At 31.4% G+C, this 20,187-nt stretch overlaps 1 protein-coding gene across 7 annotated transcripts in view; it reads left to right on the top strand.

Annotated features, from left to right (window-relative positions):
* Window positions 1–20,187, top strand: part of Shal (potassium voltage-gated channel protein Shal) — a 116,342-nt gene that overhangs the window by 25,555 nt on the left and 70,600 nt on the right. For all 7 annotated transcript variants that reach the window (XM_018506949.1, XM_018506947.1, XM_018506948.1 and 4 more), the window contains exon 2: window positions 7,094–7,256. In XM_018506949.1, the coding sequence (XP_018362451.1) occupies window positions 7,094–7,256 (163 nt within the window). The remainder of the gene's footprint in view (window positions 1–7,093; window positions 7,257–20,187) is intronic.

The following is a 20,187-nucleotide window of genomic DNA, read 5'->3' on the forward strand; positions in this document are numbered from 1 at the left end:
CTGTGCAATATAAGCATTAAAAAAACTTATCTTCAGTTTGTGAGAAAACGCTGCCGGACTTCCTGATCTCCTGACGTAACGAAAATGAATAAATGTTAATTGTAGCAAAACGGTTGGTCGGACTGAGTTCATTGCTTGTTATGACATGTTTGGTAACAGTTGCAATAACTTTCAGCGGTTGCCGCCAGATTGCAATGCTTTGTTTAAAAAATAAGCCACTATTCCATATTAGTAGCCTATGCCATAATCCCTGATTTTACCCTACTACCAGAAATATGGCTGTGAGTCATATGACCACTACATCAAAGGTGCCGACGCTCAGTTTTCTTACTGCGTGTAGTTATACTGTGACTTGGATGAAAATTTGAATGCGCTCTAAATTTCGGCAAAATCAGATTAAATATTTAGAAATATCGATTTAAAAAATTATAGAGTCAGTGAAAAATAAAAAATATCGACTATTTAACCAATTTTTAAACAAAGAAAGCACTCGATTATTCATTCTTCGATTATTTTTGTCTATCTTTAGTATAAGAATATAAGTAGGTATTCCCGAGGATGCGCAGTTGTCTCGAATATGGAGGCTGTTCTTTGACCAATCAAAACGTTGCCCGAAATATAAAGGAACATAATTGCTATGTTCATTCTACTAACTTTGGGACAAGCATTTGGTTGATTGTTTTATTTAATCTGCCGCTGTTATGCGTAATGGAATATCTTATATTTTTATACCATGAATTATTATATCGTCGTTCAAACATTGATCGCACAATAGCGTAATTAATAAGATCTGGTCTCGTATTTGCAGCGAATTTCGCGCGTATTCGGGACTGATAAGATCATCGTGTTACTGTCAGTCTATCATCACGATTGATGGATTTTTTAATGACGCTGCAGATTGATATTAATGTTAATACAGTATTGTTAATATGATAGAATAGTGAAAATTAAAGTGCTCTTTGTAGCGATTTTATATTAAACAAAAATTTTGAATATTCAAAATTATACATTATTTAATGCAGGATTTTGTATGCTCATATATAATTATGTACAATCATGCATGGACCACTTTTTATCCAAGTATTCTTATACTTATTTCTTCTATGAATTTACTTATGGATATGTAAAAAGTTACTTTTCTTTTAAAAATTCTGAATAAATTTCTCTCTTTCCTGTAGAAAGAAGAATATGTTAGTATTGTATCATTAATTTACGAGGAACTGATACGAGGTAACATTAATTCAAAGAAACATAACAATTGTGTTGAATTTAAATACACTTTATGACAGCAATAGATGGAATTCATATCTTTTTGTTAAACTACGATATTAGTTGAGATCCATATTCATTGAACTTCCCCGAACTTACAATCAGGGTGTGATAGATCGTCGACGTTGATGTTGAAATCGTCTTTCTGTGGTAAACCGCATTACTCGATTAATCAAGAACTTCAAATATTGCTTACGGCACTTTGAAGTTAGGCAACTGGCAGATAGAATTTGGGTACATTGTGTGATGGTTTATGTTAATTTATATAGGTTTGTTTTCTATTCCTGCACGAGGATTGCACTAGAACTAAACTGAACTAAACTAGTACAATCCAGAACTGACGAGTGTAAGCGTGCAGACAACGAATAAATAAACATTCTAGTGCAAGATAAAAATATTTTATATATTATTTACATGAAAATATTAGACTCTTGTGATGAAGAAAATATTATGCAATTCTACCATTAAGAATATTCTTCAGTGAAGATAATAATGGTACAAAATATTTTTATTTGTAGGCTTATTATTATTTACATATTTTTACCATTTTATTACTCATAAACTCTCGTACTATTTGTACAAGGTCTATTTCTGTGGCTAAACCAATGTATATTAGTGCTTGCATTGCTTGCAGCACTGACTCCAGATCTAAGGTTTGTTCTTTTTAGCTAAAGTTCTTGCATGGTTTATTTTTCTTCTTTTTGTCCACCTTGGAGAGAAAAACAGAAAAGATGAACCGTACAAGAAGTTCAGCTAAAAAGAAGGCCCCTAGTGCTGCAAGTTCAGTGAACTCATGTAAACAAAAAACAAAAAACAGCGTTGCTGACGCCATTTTGGGAAAAGCTTTAGTGTACACTTTTTGAACTAGTGCAACCAGTACAGGAATAGAACAAATCTTATATCTTCCTACTCGATTTTTACTTAGTCTATAAGTTGAAGTATCCGATAAAGTAACATTTGTATTAACATTATTAGACACAGATAAAAATTAAATAATTATTAAAACATTACTACAAATTATTATGAATTATTGCAACATTATTACAAACTATATTAACATTATTTTTGACGATATATTGTAAGATTCTTTCTCTTATTTATATTTAATTTTCAATGTTAGTAAATGAAATTGAAATAAAATTAAATTGCATATTAATATGTTATAATTTCAGAATATATATTATATTCTGAATCGGATAGTAATTTATTTTGTTTTTATAGTATTGTAAAACGGGAACTTTTTGCGTGTTACATTTATTATAATTTTTGGTTCATATCGGGAAATTTCGCAAAATCAGTCTCGACTTGATTGCTTTGAATCTCTGAACGTGGCATTACTTTTTGTCTACATTGGCAGTTGCATTTGTGATTTAACTGCGGATTCGGCCTGGTCTGTGTCATTGTGAAATCCGACTGAATCCTAGGTAGTTGCTCGGTGACCGCCCAAGGCGTGCTTGTCTAACAATAGATCACGAAATCCTACGTTTTCGTCGACTCTAAACTTGCTACCGTCGCGTGTCCCGGTTACATCGACAAACAAAAAAAATGAGTCTTTATTGATTCGATCCAAGAGCATTTGCCTTGAACTCATGCGACCTGCCATTTTTAATTCCTTAACTCAATATTTGTCTATTTTAAGCATTCGATATTATTTTAGAGCGAAATAAGTTAGCAATCGTGCTTTATAACAGGTTTATATATTTTTAGAATATGTAAATGTCTTATTAAATTTTTTTGTCTTTGAGATTATCTTGGTATAAGTTCTGAAATGCCATAGTTTTTATATAATTAAACAGATTTTTCATAATGGAGTATACAGTTAAATATTAACTGTATATAATTGTAATATTAATTTATGTAATGTACGTATAAGATAAAGTTGTTTTTTTAGTTTTTTTCAAAAAGATTAAGGTGGCTTTTTAGTAAAGTGCCCACCATTTGGGATGCCTTACCAGGGTCTACTCAAAATCACAAATATCTGCATAATTTGGATAAAATATTAAAATTATCCTGTATGTCTTAATATCTTTGATTAATTTTTAATTAATTTTTATTTTTTATTTGTTATTTTCAATTACAAGTCTCGAAAATTTGAAGAAGTTCACCAATATACAGCTTATATTAGAGCTGTCAATATCCGAGATCCAAGTATCCGGGTCTCATTCTATTATCCAATTTCATAGGTATTATCCGGGTAATACTCGAAATTGTTTTTCTCTCTTATTTCATCATTAACCAATTAAAATTTTGCACGTCAAGTTCAGTACTTTATTATATGTATAAAAGAATTAGATACTTTTATAATAACTGGATTTACTAAAGAACCATCTTAAGAAGTTAATTTTAATGTAACCACTCTTTTAGTAAATAATATTTGTAATATTTATTATTATTATTTTTTACATCATTATCTTAGAATTTTCAATATGACATTACCTTTTTGTTGGAAAACAGCATTTATTCTTAGGCTCAACTAATGCATTAATTATTTTTAATCGTTTATACTTGGCTTGTTTACTGAGAGACAGATTTACCCGTGTGGAAGATTCTCCCCACGGAAGATAGTCATGTAAAGAAAAAAAAATTATTCGATCGATAAATAATTGGCGTGAAAAATTGTTAATTAAATAAAAGGTGCGAGAAAAAGGAGGAAGATCGATAACACGCAGCATATCACGTGCGCGAAAGATGATAGGATGAGATCCCGCTAGGACAAGTTTCATGGTCGCTGTAAAAGTCCGTGGGACACGTAAATCAGTGTCGAGAAACGAGCCCGGCAGGCCATAGGACGCGAGAAAATTATTGCCGACTGGGAAAACCGAGCTTGGATGAAAGTTCATGTGATCTGCAATTTCAGGTTTACTTTCACTCTTTTTTGTGTGCAATTGATAAAGCAATATAGAACTAATCGTGTTAGAAAATTATTTAACTAAAAAGGAGTCATTTATTTAATTCAGTTTTCATGTGAAAGTTGTGGGTATTTTTGACAGACAAATATCGTTTATATTATGCGACAGAAGAAGAGATTGTTTATGAGATTACATGCGATTAGTAAAGCAATATAGAATTAATCGTATAATAAGAAGATTATTTAAGTAAAAAAGAACCGTATTTATTTAATTTAGTTTCTATGTATCTACGTATTCAAAAACACTTATAAATTATTTAATTTTAATTGCATGCTTGTAATCAATTATTATTTGTTAATTACTATCTATTATTATACTATCTATACTATCTCGTCATATATAGGCTTTGTGATTTAAGAAATTTTGAAAATTTATTGAATCTTAAAATTGTTTAAATTTAAACTTAGGAAATATTAGTATATATATATAAAATTTTTTAAGTGTAAGTTCTAGGAAAAATATAAAGTTTAATAATAAATTAAAAATCTATGAGTATAAAATTCAAGCTTTTTGTTTATTTAAGATTGATAATTCTAAAATTAAATCAATTTGAAATGTTTATTGAATATATAATTGAAGGATATCGCATATAATAAATTTTGTAGGTTTTTTTACATATAATAGTCATTATTATAAAGTGTATTTATAGACTTACGTATTTTTTCCTCAATAATTCAAAATATAAGTGACAGGTTTTGCGATATATTGCGCAGGATATTGAGCAATCGATCATTTCTAAGAAAACATTTTTTTCCCTTGGACTTGTGATTGTGTCTCATCGTTTCCAGAATAGAACTTCCTTTTACACTTGGTTCCTTAGTCACGAGCTGAAATTGCGTGCGGGCCGAGAAATTCGCTGGAAAAAGGAACGATCTGCAGCTGCCGAGTGCGATCCATTACACTTCATTTTATCCCCAGTTCCATCAGTGCTCTCTCTTTTTCACGCGCGTCTACTTTTGATCTCTCGAGTGAGGCATGTCGGAAGAGTAAACGATCGCCATTGTACGTAATATAATGTAGTTTCTGGTTCCCCCGGTAATAATACGATTCTTTTTATATCAATTTTTATGATAAGCATTAAATATCGACATATTCGTATGAATCTTTTTTTGTTTATTTAAAAATGATGATGAAGAGACTCTTCCCTAATGATCTTGATCTTGACATGGAATTTTAAGTCAACAAGGAATGGAAAGTTACTTTTACAGTTACTTTTTATAATAATAACTTTTTTTATAATGATGTTGCAACTTTTTATGACTGTTACGATGACTATAAACGCTGAAATTACGCTATATTTTATGTTATCCAACGTCGGCTACTTGCTTTTATCAATAAAAAAAAGCACGGAATATATATAAGTAGATTTCGTTGTTCAGCAAAGCTACAGTTTGCTGCGTGAGTTCAATATCTATAACTAAGAAGATTTGATAGTTCAACAAAGAAATTACATCTGTAAGCAATTATTAGTATGCTAATCCAGCTAATTCTTTGCTACAATGAAAATTGCTAATGTAACTCTTCATTATAACAGCGAAAGTACACGCTATCTTAGATAGCACGTTTTGCTACAAATTTTGATCTATATATGTATATTAAATTGATTTTTGTAGAAAGTTATCTTTGTTGTATTAACAAACTGTGTATGATTACTTATAACCGCTAATATTATTCAGCTATATAACTTTATTACTTTAACATAGAAAATTGGCTGTCTGTATATTATGACTGTAAATTTGCTAAATCTATGACGTTTTCAGTTGTTTTAACAAATCGTTTGTTTTTTGTGAAAAAGATTCTAATGCAGATTCTAACAAAAAGTCTCACCGTTGCAATTTTAACGATACACAAATGTTTAAACACGCGTTGTCACGAAAGGAAGTTAAATAGGTAGCCGAGGGTTACTGCACATATTTGCCGGTCGTACATATTTGCGTCACTCGATACACAGTAAATGTGTAATGGAATTGGACTAGGAAACCTTGTGGGAAATGGTAGACTACATAGCTAGCCACGTAGCCGCGGAAAAGTTTTATGGATGGACATTCGCACGGCTGAGAAACGAGGACGAATGTATCTTTTACGACTGAATTCTTCAAGCACGCTGTGAATTATCCATCGCTCTCTCGTTTCCCTCGTCGCGATGCGTGCTCCCGTGGGCGACAACGTCGGGAATGTATAATTCCATCGTGCCTTCTGAACACTTGGCCGGATCGTTTGTCTAAGCTACTACTGTTTTGTGTTGCCAACAGTGCTCATAACAATGCTTCACGAATGAATTTCTGATGCGTGAAGCGTGACATTCGCTTGGAATTATGTATGGTATCTCGAAATCAACATAACCCTACGAGTTTGGAAACCTTAGAAATGTATTGGATTGTAGAATATGGAGTTCTGGTACTGATAAATTTGAAGGTTTAAGCAGCTAGAAACAAAATTTTCGACTGTTAATATGTGCAAGTTATATATACATATATGGGAGCTATAATAATTTAGCATCTCGAAATATATTTTAGAGTGTTTAGATTTCTGAATTTTGATTGTAAATTTTTCTAGATTTTTTTGAAACTTTATTATAATTTATAATTACACTAAAATTTAGAATTCTTATATTCGAAAAATTTATAAATTTTCTAATTATTAAATTCTAGAACTTTATAAATCTTGTAGTTATTAAATTCTAGAATTTGAATAGAATTGATAAACTATCACATAATTGTAACTTGAGTTTGAATATTTTTGGCAAATTTAATTTTATTTTCTAAATGTTCTGATTTTCGGAAAGAAAACTTATGTACTAAATTTGAAATTTAGTATATTAATTTTGGTATTCTTACTTTATGAAATTTACGGAATGTTATCTCGTATAAATCACGAAACTGCTGCTTTAACAAATATTTTTCTGTTTGTTTCAGCTACGGTGACATGGTTCCGAAAACGATTGCGGGAAAAATCGTCGGGGGTGTATGCTCCTTGAGCGGTGTCCTAGTGATCGCTTTACCGGTGCCTGTTATCGTCAGTAATTTCAGCAGAATATATCATCAAAACCAACGTGCTGATAAACGGAAGGCACAAAGGGTAAGTAAAATGTTTCAAAAATTTGTATATTAATTTATTTAAAATCTGATGACAAAAGATTTTTTACAAATTGAGAAGAAAAGAGACTTTTACAAATTACGAAAATAAATGATAGAACATTACCCATCTTTTAATTTTGGAGTAAATATTAACATAATTTTAAACTGAGACTTATAATTAATTATTAAGGTATATTGAATGGTAAAATGTTAAAGTTTAAAAAGTTGTGTAAAATAGAGGGAAAATTGAGTCTCTATAATTTATAAAAAATGAACTATTTGCTATTTCTGGTATATTATATAAAAGTAAATTATGACTTGAAGAGATTAATTAAAGATTAATTGAAGTGATCATATTAAGGTCAATATCACAATTCTCTCTCTCTCTCTCTCTAATAATAATTTAATATGTTTTTTGCGTTTAATGATTAAAACTTATGCTACGCTGATATGTATGCATTACAGTTTCATGTAGAATCTCTTGAGATGCTATCGTATTCTTTTCATATGTATGATGCGCATCTACAAATAGCTTCGTCACTGTTCGCGCCATCAAGCATACATTTTATTCTGGTACAATAAATTTCGATACTTCTGGATGCTGTCTTCAAGCTAGAAAACTCGCTTTGCTAGCTCAAGGCCGTTCTATATCAAAGTCGTGAGCGAGGCAGAGCAACAGAGTTTTCATTCCATTGTTTCGTTATATCGCGTGACTGCTCTACTATGCAGGATTACATTATTAAAAAAAGAATGCTTTCTTCTGAAACGTGCCGAAATGATGCCGACATGCGATATGTTATTTATGGAGAGAAAAATAAATATCCTTGATTAACTTATTTTTTATTATTATTTTACTTTATATTTTTTTATTAATGTTAGAAGTTAATTTTTTATATTTAAGTTTTGTTGCTTACTATGCGTGACGTAACATGTAATAAAATTTATATTCTTAAATCTTTTCGTAAAGCAGAGAAATAAAATAGAGAAATAAAGAGCAATATTAAAATGTAAAATGCAACTCACTCATTGTCAGTGTTGATCTGTATGCAACAATATCAGAGATGACTGGCTGCGAACGGAGGAGTGTATAAATTACGCGATCGACATTCTCGAAGGTGAGAAACTCTCCCGTTGCCATTTTCGTGTCTTCCCAATATCGACGTTTCGAAGATATTTCTTCCATTATAGGGAGGAAGTGGTAGTTCCCAGTCGGGTCGCAGTCGATGACACGTTAGCTCGTTTCGCGTCGTCGTTTCCAGAAGTCGGACGATTTATTCTCACCCACGTGTAGCTTGTAACTTCGTCCCCGTGGCACAGTTACGACCATTTAACCGAGCATCTTACAAACTGATGTCGTCAAAGAAAGAAAACAAGTTATCCCTTCCGATAAAGAATTTAAAACTTTTTTGGCTTTTACGGTTGTATCTAATTTTCTCGAGTATTGTAATTTCCAAAAATTCAGAAATAATTGAAGAATTGTATTCTTGATAAAAAATGAGTAGAATCCTTTTATTAATACTATTAAAACGTCATAGTACAAAAATTTTTTATGTTAATTTCAAATAAAACAAGTAGATTTTTGAAAATTATAGATTTATAATTAACATCATGTTTTAAAGGAATTGACTCTATCAAAATGATTATTATATAAATCGTTTCACTTTCTATTTTATAAATATCGAAAAGAAGAGCAATTTTTTCAGATCTTCTTAAAAGTTCTCTTATCACGATGAAATAAGAACGGTCATTTTCATACACTCGCTTCGTTCCTGTGACACGATTACCATTTTTAGCGTCGACATTTCGGCAGCGCATCGATCGATCCGTAAAAAGAATTCTGGCAGAATTTGTCTCGAAAAATAGAGAAAGAAGAAAAGACAAAATCACCGCCTCAAATATCTTCCCTCGAGACGCTGCGTCTATCACTTGTGTTCCCTCACGCAAAATATCATTCGTTGTGCGATATTTTTAGAATAACTCGCGGGAGGAATGTGCGAGTGAAATTTATTCTGAGGCGAGAGAATGATCTTTTAAATCTCTCTCGCGCGAATGGACGATTTATTCTCACACGTGTACGCTTATATGCGTTTACCTTGCTCGTGCCGACATACTTGCGGCGATTTAAGGAGACATCGATGATTCGTCCAGATCGATCTCAAAAAGAGAGATGGAGTTACACTTAACCGAAGGAAGAAGTTAGCTACGCTCCCTTAAATCTTTTCGCTCGATTTCCCAAAAATGCACCATGTTGTAAGTAAAAAGGATTTACGTCGCAGTTATAAATTGAACGATATAATTCACTTTAACTGGCGAAATTGTATCGAGCGAGACTTTTTCGGGACGTAATTTCCTGAGAATTAAGAAATTAAGTTTTAATCAACTATTACAGAAAAATTAATAGCTGATTGATGCATATTTTACATTATTTGTTGTATAAGTATTGTTTGTCCTTTGAAAGTATTCTGTTTGCTTAATATTATTTATTATTTTGCTTTTTATTATGAAAATTTAGCCCCAAGAATCTATCGTTAATTGCTTAGTCCTAATGTTTTATATACATACTTAATATGTAAAAAAATTGACATCGAATAAGAAGAGCAGTAATGTCACAAAATTATTTAAGCACTAAAGATCCAGCTTGAATGAAGTTTAGGCTTTTATTTCTTATTCGTATATTCACATTATTTGAAAGAGAGATGTTATATTTAATATTACAAAAAAAAATAAGTTATGAAACATTTTATAAATTTATAATTTTTTTGTTTATGAAAATTATGGATAATAAAAGCATCTATCTTTTTGGAAAAATATCTATGACGTGGAAGGCTACGCTATATTAAAAATAAAACAAATATGATCGTCAATCGTTATTTTATAATTCGAAAATCTATAGGAGATTAATTATCTTTGTTTTATCTTATATAGGCTTCCTTCATTAAGTCATTATCTAAGGTTTAAGTCTTAAACTATAAGAAATTGACAATCATAATCGATTATTCTTCTTGCATTCAACTGTGATTGGTTAATTTCTTACGATTTGAGACTGAAAACTTAAAGTAACAACTTATTGTAGAAAGTCCATTGTATTTGGCTTTTTTCTTTCCTTCTTTCACTCTTTTTATCTATCTTTTGTTGTTTTCTGCTTTTAATTTTCGTTTATTTTGTAATTTTGTGAATTGTTTCATGCGGAATTGCAAAGTCTCAGATCATTCGATTTCACGAAGGTCGACTCGCCGATGCCGCGCAGATCTGCATTGCAGATACGGCCGCATCTACATATGCATGGACACGTTTGTTCTGATTCTCTCTCTTGAACAGTGACGGATTTTTCGTCAACGGTCTTCTTTCCTGTGTTCGTCGACGTTTGAACTTTTGCGTCGAATTCTCGTGACACTACGGAATCGCGCGACGCGTCTCGTGTATCATAGTAGAATTTAAAGTACTCTAGTGAATCATGGTGCTTCAGCGCTACCTCAAATATTTTGAAAACAGAGTTTTAGTGAAATTTGACGTAGATTTTTTTTTTTAGATTTCTTTAAAGAAATCTTCTTAAAGAAAAAAAAATCTGCGTCAAATTTCATGACGATTAATCGTCATGCAGAACACGTATTATATTAAAAAGTTAATTAAATTTAAGAACAATCGCGCAGATTATTATTAGAGACTGAAGGAACCAAGAAGATTAAAGGAGCGTTGGAAGGAAAACTGTTCATATAAATATCTGATACTGTATTTTGCTTATTTTTATGATTTATGCTGATCCAAAGCGCTTTATAATCGTTTATTAAATATTCCATATGTTGCGATTTTCAATCTATGCGATTTCTGTTTCTATATGAACAGGTGTTAATGAACTGATGCTAACAGTTATATAGTAATACGTTAAATTACACTTCGATTTTGTATGAACATCTGCTGAAGTAATTCGAAAATCTGACCGGAAATAGAAATAGATAACTTTGCGCGAGTGTCCTACGCATCTTACGCATCTCGAACAATATTATTTAAAATAATAATAAGTTAAACAAAATCAATATTATTTAAAATGTAGTAATTAAAATGTTACGCAGGAATGCTAGGTAAAATGTCACCGAGCGTGTAATATCGAATTTCGGATGTGAGGAATTGTGCAGTCTCACGTCGTGGAAGTTTTTACCGTAAAAGGGGAGCCCTCAAGTCATTGTTGCTGGGTTAATATAAAGTCATTCACGGTTATTATCTCCCCGCATATTACACGCTTGGCGATCGAACATGGACTACCGTAATAGCTATGTGATTTACGGGCTGCATGGCCGTCATCGATATACATACCTACATTGTCAGTAAACGCCACTGTGAACTTTGCATCTGCATTTAATGTCACGTCCGGCGTTAACGGGCAAACAAGGGTCCGGATCGATTTTCCGCCCAGACCATCGCAAGCAACGACACGAATCTCCGTTTAATGTCGGTTACCTTACTGTCCATTGCATCGATCCTTTTTACTATGTTTGCATGGTCAGTATAATATACTTATGTGGTGTAATAATACAGCATATCATTTTTCGATATATCCCATCAAAGTGGAGAGAATTAAAGAAATGAAATTTTATTGTATTATATATATATATATTTTCGTGTAAGAGTATGAAATGTTCATGGATTACTCAAGTCTCTTTAAATATACACTTTAGAAGAGAAAGTTTTATTTTCAATGAAAGCTATTATTTTATGATTAATTTACATTACTGTTACTTATTGTTAGAGATTAACTTGTAAGATATAATGAAGTCAACTAAGTTCTCATTAGAAGTCGAAGTTTGTTTTATTGTAAAAAGCTCGCACTTTAGCAGCTTAGTTATATAAATACACTTTCAAACAGTCGTTTACCTTTAGCTTTCGTTAACTTCACATGCGTAATAGGATTGATCTCGACAATTGGTGCTCGAACGAAAAACTGTAGATACTCGCAAAACTCATTCTAACTTTCGCGCGCGGTTTTCAATAAATCTTGCCAGTTAACGGAAACATTTGTAAATTATCTTAAGGTAAATAATGAGTTGAAAACTGTGAGAGCTGTTAAATAGATTTCGTCGAGACTGATTGAAAATTTCACTTTGTATTATGCTTGGCATATATATATTTATACAGTAAAAAGTATCTATTTATTTTAACTTAGTTTAATTTTTCTAATTTCATTTATTGCTTAAATTTGTCAATTTAAAATCAATTAAAAAAAAATTTTTTTTTGCTCCTTAAACATTATTAGTTTCACACTTTTAATACATTAAAAAAATTTTAACACATACTTTTTTAATTTTTCTCTACAATATATAAACAAATTTTATTTTGTTCCTTTTCTAATAATTATAGGTATATTTTTTAAATTCTTATATTTGTAATTGTAATGTTTTTCACTATTTTGGTATTTTTGACTTGTTTAATTAAAATTATCTCGACTTATTGTACTCGACGGTGCATTTACTTCTGTATTTGCATATTATTTTTTTTATCTTTAGCGCATACACTAATTAAGTTTCAGTCATCTTCTCTCGTCGACGATACGCATGCGAATTAATTGTCTGTTTGCAAGCATTATGTAACGGTGGTGAATATTCCATTATCCCTCGTTAGATTTCTGAAAGCCGATTATCTCTTATTTTGATGAAACTTTGTTAAAATCTTCATTTCTGGTTAAAATTAAAGCCATTAAAAGGGCTTTTTGTGACTCCTGCAAAAAGCTATTTTATAAAATACAATAATAAAACGAACAGTATAAGCGGTTATATTAATGACACTTTATAAAGCGAAGCGGGTTTAAAACAAAGCGAGGTTCAACCCTCCCTAAAAACTAGACTGCTTATCTGTATTATAAGACGAATAACAAAAAAATTTTCCGTATAGTTTTTATCTAAAATAAATGTTATTATTTAGATTTGTATTACTTCAGCATTTTATTTATTAAATTTACGAGAGCAACGCTTGATGATTTATGATTTTTTTTTCGTCTAAATTAATCATGAATAAATAAAAATAATCGTCGCATCTCTCTTATTGTTAGTCACACAAGCTTTCTAGAATTTGTTTCCAGAATATACTTTATATCTTTTCTCGGTGAAGAGAAAAACTCTCTGACTACTGATTTTTTATTCATTTGTGATGCGCGATCAAATCGTTGACGTCATTGGCCAGCTGTTTAAATTTATCGCGTCGCTTTTCTAGTAAACAAACAGTTGTGCGCGACTGCAGTGTAACGTGTGCTTGCGTTTATTCTTAACATCGCAAACAGTTCCTAACGATTTGATCGCGTGGGCCCATTAATCAAAATCGTCTCGTTGGATCATTCTCCATCACAGAATGAAGCTGTGATTTATCATTTTTTAATATTTTTTTTTATCAAAGTTGAAAACTTCTTTCCATCTTTATTTATTAACAAATAATTTCATCAGAATTGTAGTTAAATATTGTTTACCAAATGTGGATGAATTTATTGGAGAAAGATATGGATTTGATGAGAATTTTCTATAGAGAAATCTTTTTATTCTTATCGAATCCATTGCGAATGCTGTACCAAAATTTTAAGACTGCAGATTAGGATTTAGATTTTGTGTTAACAGATCTTAAGATATTGATTCTCAGTAAAGAAAAAAGCTTAGAGAAGAATCGATCTTTTTATCAACAAAATTATATTAAGCTTAGTACTTGAATACGTAAAAACCAGTTAAATTTTAAATTTATGTTAAATTAACACGATGGACAATATTTTTTTTAATTATAAATTTTAAATTAACTAAATTTAGCTTTGAGAGTGATGGAAGAAAAATAATATATATGTAGGATTTTATTTTTAACTATTCGTCATGCGGGTTAATTATAAGCGGCGATTTAAATCAAAAATTCTAACAGGAAATTTTAGATGGCGTTTCTAGCGAGTCGTGTGAATTATTGTCAAGCTTTCGTGATGTCGCATTTCTAATTAATTGCGATTGATACGCACGTAGGAGGTAATTAGAACACACCACCAAGGATATTAACGCAAATAATAATCACCAATATCTGGGCTGACTAACGGATGTGCGCGAGACGGGATGTAAATAACTGACCTTAATTTTTCGACGCGACGCGCGGAAACTTTCTAATAAATAGTGCTTTGGCCTGAAGGAAGGTGACGCATCTTATTAATATATTTATTATCACATTTATTAATACGTATATCTTAGTAAACATTCATGTGTGTTTGCAAGAATATTTTTTAAACAAATATTCCTGTAACATTTATTACATTTTTTATATATTATTTTCTGTAAATAACTATTCCAAATTAATACAAAATATATTTTTTAATTTTATATTATATATAAGTAATATATATATATAAATGTGAAATATAATTTATATTTATTTATATTTATAAATATATTATATGTATCATAAAATATAGATGATGTTCTTTTAATCGTTGTATGTTCTTAACTTTTGGTAGTAGTGGATACGTTTTTTTTTTAAGAACATCAAAGAACATCTCCACTCTCGTTTTCCATTCATGAATGCGTTTGAAGTACTCGACCAAACATTCAAAGAGATGGTCGGATTTTCTACTATATTTTGGAATATTATCCCGTACTTCTCCAAACGCGTTGGGTATGTGCTCTTGCTCAATTTGTTAAAAGAAGAAATTTTTTACAATATTTACTTAATAAATTCTTTTTGCAATATGTTAAGAAGCATATGTGTCTATGTATATATATTTTATGGCATATTTTAATATAATTACATTTCACATTTATATATTTTTTATTTAATGTTAAAAAATGTATTTTTTGTGTCAACTTAGAATATTTATTTATAAAAATCCATCTATATAACACTTTTATATTTTATATACTTTTATATTTTGTATTTTAATATTGGCTTATAAAATAAAAAATATTCTTTTGTAAATTCATGATTACCCATTAATATATCATATACAAAGTGTTCTATTTTAAATGATGACCTTAAATACCTACCTCTTGAATAGCGCATTTTAGAGAACAAGTTTTGTGACTTCGAGAAGGACATAAGATAGAACTGTTGGTTTGACCTTGTATGGCATTATCAAGGTCAGAGCGAGGTTAATTTGAATTTTTTAAACGATACTCCCCACTTTTCATTGCATATTCTTGTTAATGCGACGTTACATGCAGAACAATTAATCAAGCATATTGATATTTGCAATTCCGTCGTCATATTTGTTAATGCTTTTTGATTATATATTTATTATGTTTTCCAATACGATATGCTGTACTTAATATTGGAAAAGAAGTTCATTTATTAAAATTGTTAATGGCTGAAATATAAGAGCGAGGATGTAGTGAACGCAGTTTGCAATTTCCAGCGCAAATTATTATGCAACTGTCGCAACAATTAATTAATACAGTTTAATTTACATGATATGGAAAATCATTCAATGCATGTGTGTCACACAAGCGAATCATCATCAATAATTATGATAATATGAAAATATGAAATTAACATCCAAATATACATAGGTACATATAATATTTGATGAAATCATTCAAATATTAATTAGGTATTACATTTCTTAAAATATTATCGCATATCATTTTCAATATTTACAATATATTTCTACTATTTGGGTATTATAAATTTCTAACATAAAATTTTATTAATAATTAATAATTATTTCTAATTATGATAATATAAATTTAAGGATCATAATTTTAATGACGTAATTGAATCAATAGCTTTTCGTAATTTTTGATATCAATCACCGTGATAATGAGTTAAAATTAATCACGAATGATAGGTTGGCCGAGAAATTGTTGTAAGCACGACATGAATGTATTACACAATTGGCATCGTGACGCAACGTTAATTAATAACACATAATTAGTATGTATTTTCACATGAAACCACTTCGATTGAATGTTTTGTATAAGTTTGAGTAATACTAGCATTGATACTGCGGTTTTTGGATTGGTTTACCACATTTGCAAATATTGGATAGAATTCTCTTATTTTCTTGATCAAATCGGTGATATCGCAGTTTCTGCCAACGGCAAAATTACGGTAGTCTCTTATATTTTCGAAGACGATACCGAAACATGGTATTAACATTTCTATTTCATGCGACTAGACATTTTTCTCTGGGAAACGGACAATATTATTATATCGTTTTAATATCGAATTTATATTATATTTTGTTATTTTAGTGAAATGCGGGTTAATTTACTTAAACATTGAATAGATGCGAATTATAAATATATAAGGGCCACATCTAAGTTATGATTTTTAAATATTTGTAAGTCAAATAATTTAGTTCCGACACATTCGTTTAATGATTGTTTAAATTGATTTTTGCAAAGCAATTAGGAATCAGTTGTTTTGGAGTAACGATTACTTGAAACAATTATACATATTGATTGTGACATTGAATCCTGTGCAGACCTAACAGGTAGTGGCTTCTTGACGGGAATTTCCGAATTCGGTTTGATAATAGAGTGATGTGAACATACCATGGATACACGCGATGACCCTCGCGTGGTATTCGACAATTAATTCTAGCCGCGTGTCGACGATAAGAAAAGAGTATAACGCGATCGGTAACGATCGTGAGCTTTCGCCCGCCGCTTATCCGCCTAAGTTAATTAGGCGAATGCTGCGAAATAACGCGGGTCACGGACGAGAGGTGGGCAAATCTAAAGCTTTCGGGGCTTTTTCTTTTTTTCTTTCTTTCTTTGAAGAAAGCCTACCGCTTGCTATGTATTATGCAAGACCTACTTTCTCAGGTTTTTCTAAAAAGGGTAAAAGTGGTCTTCAGAATTGCGTTTTCTTCTGCAAGAGGTTGAGAGATAGAGCAAAGAGAGAGAACTCCTTTGAGATTTCATCAGGAGAGAGAGAGAGAGATTTTGGTGAGCTTCAATGAATGCATCGCAGATCCCGAGAGATAGACTTTTTTTTTTTAAAAACGAAGCATGCCTGACATTTACACGTATTTTAAAACATTAAAATAATGTCTTTCGATGCGAATAAACAATGTACTAAATGAACAATAGACTAATAGGAGACAAGCATTGTAAATAATATTCAGAGATTAAAAAAAAGTTATTCATATATTTGATAAGTGAATAACAGAAAACTGAACGTTTCATTCGAATTCATATTAGAGTCATCTTCAACAATTCAAATCTCGATGAAATTCCTTGTAAAGTTTCAATACATCTTAAGTCGAGTGTTTGACGTGAATATATAAGGAATCTCATCGATTATTTGTGATGTTCAAGATACATGTTTACTACATTGGTTTCAAAATACGGTTGGTTAAAGTAGAGTCCGACTGAACTTTTTACCTTCAGCCGAAAACTAAAATGAATATTCGGTTTTTTCAGCCGAAACCGAAATCAAAATTTTTGGATAAATCTTACAGAAACCATATGATTTTCAAAAAATCATTGGAAAATATTAAAATATGTGAAATTTATGTACTGTTTTAAAAATAAGATTTTATTAATATAAAGGAATTTTAGGTATCAGATATACAATATATGGCAACATAGCGAATAAAAAAAGATTGTAGTTTTTAAAAATTATTAATCATTCGTTGTAAAAGATTTAATTAATTGCGCGTTCGAGCGAAACGAGATATAGTATACATGTAAGAATTTACATTCGCTAACACAGTTTCTGACGACATAGTTTTCTAGTAATTGCGCGGAGAATCGTCATGCATTTTTTAATTGCTGCCTACAGCCACATGAATGTACAATATTGTTATCATTGGCTCTTTTGTTTTGTGCACGCGTCTATTCGGCGACTAGCTGTTCAAATATTCGATTGTGTCCGCTTTGGGCTGTGAAACCGCTGCAAGCTGTAGATACGTTTCAGTCGAACTTCTACTTTCCCTCGTTTCACAAGCGATACCATGCCGGTGGGTTGAATGCATTCGCGAATCTATCTAACTTCCGGCGGCGACGCTGCCAGACATTGATAACCCTTTCGTGGTTTCGAAATGTAAAAGCTTCTTCGGAAAGACATATTCGTAATGTAACGACGATAAGGAAATTAAGCGATTTGATGTCTCGACAAAATATTTTTTTTGAACGTTTACTGTTTCGTGTACGATGCATTCCAAAATGCTATTCCTTTCATTTCTTTATTTGATTAATAATAGTATATAAAAAATAATTATTTTTTAAAATAAAAATTTTCTAAATTTTCTTCTATCTTTATATTTCATAATATTTTACATCCAGGTCAGCAGGATTCAAATATTTTTATTGTGCGTTCAGCATCAAATAAGTTTATATGACTTCAAGAAATGTATCGTTTGATATTGTCTCCCATTTTTTTATGTTTCTAAGCGGCAACGGACATACTCCGTGACAAAGATTATATCCCAGAGGGTCGGTTGATGATGTTTGGACTAATTCGCTGAATTTCGAACGAGTTCGAAGAAATTGGTAATGTGAGGATAGTCGGACGATTAGCCGCGTGCATAATTTTTCGAGAAGTTTCTGCTGCTCCAAATCTTTTAAATGTAACCAGTTTTTTAAATTTCTGACGAGACTCGATCGAAGGCGAGTTCAAGTTGACGAATCAAGATTTTGTACTACGACATAATTTGTTTAACGAATGATTATGGTCGCTTTAAATAAATTAAATTTTGTTTAACATTAAAGAATGGAATTATTTATTACCGTCGCGTGGATTGCGATGAATTTTAAATGTCGAATAAGGATAAGTAGAAGATCAGAGCGCGGCTCAATTGCCGTTCCATCATCATCCCTTATCGAACACGTTGAGACAGGTCATAACTCTTTTCTAAAAATAAATCAAAACGGGAAGAAGTGGTAGAGAAAAATCTCTTATTGTTTAGAATGATTCCAAGTAGCAAAAAAAACCGTTTATATACACTTTTTTAGCGCTTCTTTTAACGCTTTGTAGGCACTGTGTGCTACTTGTGGTCTATTATCTGTGATTCTATTTTTTATATAATGTATTTGTAAAACGCGCGTGTAATTGCAAATTTTTTATAGAATCATATGTTCTTTAGCCTAAATTAATTCTTCTCATTATACTATATATAATTATTGTAATTACCTTGATTCAAATTGATTATAACTGGAAGCACCAAAATGATATTTAATCAATCCAATATATTCCGCGTCGCATTTTATTACACGCAAAAGTCGGGTACTGTTCATCATATATAACTATATCAGCTGTATGAAAGCTCGATTTCGCCTCTTTGCTTTGCTGCGTTTTCATTGCGGCTTTATAAGCCACATTCAATCACAGCTGGCGACGATTCAGTATTGTGTGTGTGTGTGCGTGCGTGTGTGTGTGTGTATGTGTGCGTGTATGTCAGGTTGCATTACTACTCTCAATTCCCGACAGTCGTCGTCGTGGTGTGACAGTAAAGCGCAGTGAAGCCGCGATTAGTGTATTCGAGGAGAGTCCTGACACTTCGCAGACGCCTTGATCGTAACTGCATAAACATCCGCGAGTACCGAATGGCACGTCGCGGAAAAGCGCGGCTGCAGTTCTGGCCAGAATTTTACCTCGCGAAAATATACCGAGGCGAACGTAAATCGGTAAGCTGACTTCTGTTCCACGACCTTGCGGCTTCTTACCTTGGTACCTTGCATTTATCGCGAATTCGAGATAAGCGGAGAATTTCCGGTTCATAATCTTAGCGAATTTACTATAACCGACTGCTTGAAATTTCTGGATTGCGACGGAATTAGATCCGTATAATTCTCTATTACGGTTCATTTATCGAAAATGCGTCCGTCTGTGATACGGACTTAGACGTATCTGAGCTTAATTGAATGCGAGAGTTATCGGATTGCGATATCTCGTGCTATATTTGATGATCAGAATACGTTTCTTGAAGTCACACGAGCTTATTTAATGCTAAATGCGTGATAAAAATATTTGCGTTCTGCTGA

The sequence above is a fragment of the Trachymyrmex cornetzi genome, unplaced genomic scaffold, assembly GCF_001594075.2.
Source record: "Trachymyrmex cornetzi isolate Tcor2-1 unplaced genomic scaffold, Tcor1.1 scaffold23, whole genome shotgun sequence".
Lineage (NCBI taxonomy): Eukaryota > Metazoa > Arthropoda > Insecta > Hymenoptera > Formicidae > Trachymyrmex > Trachymyrmex cornetzi.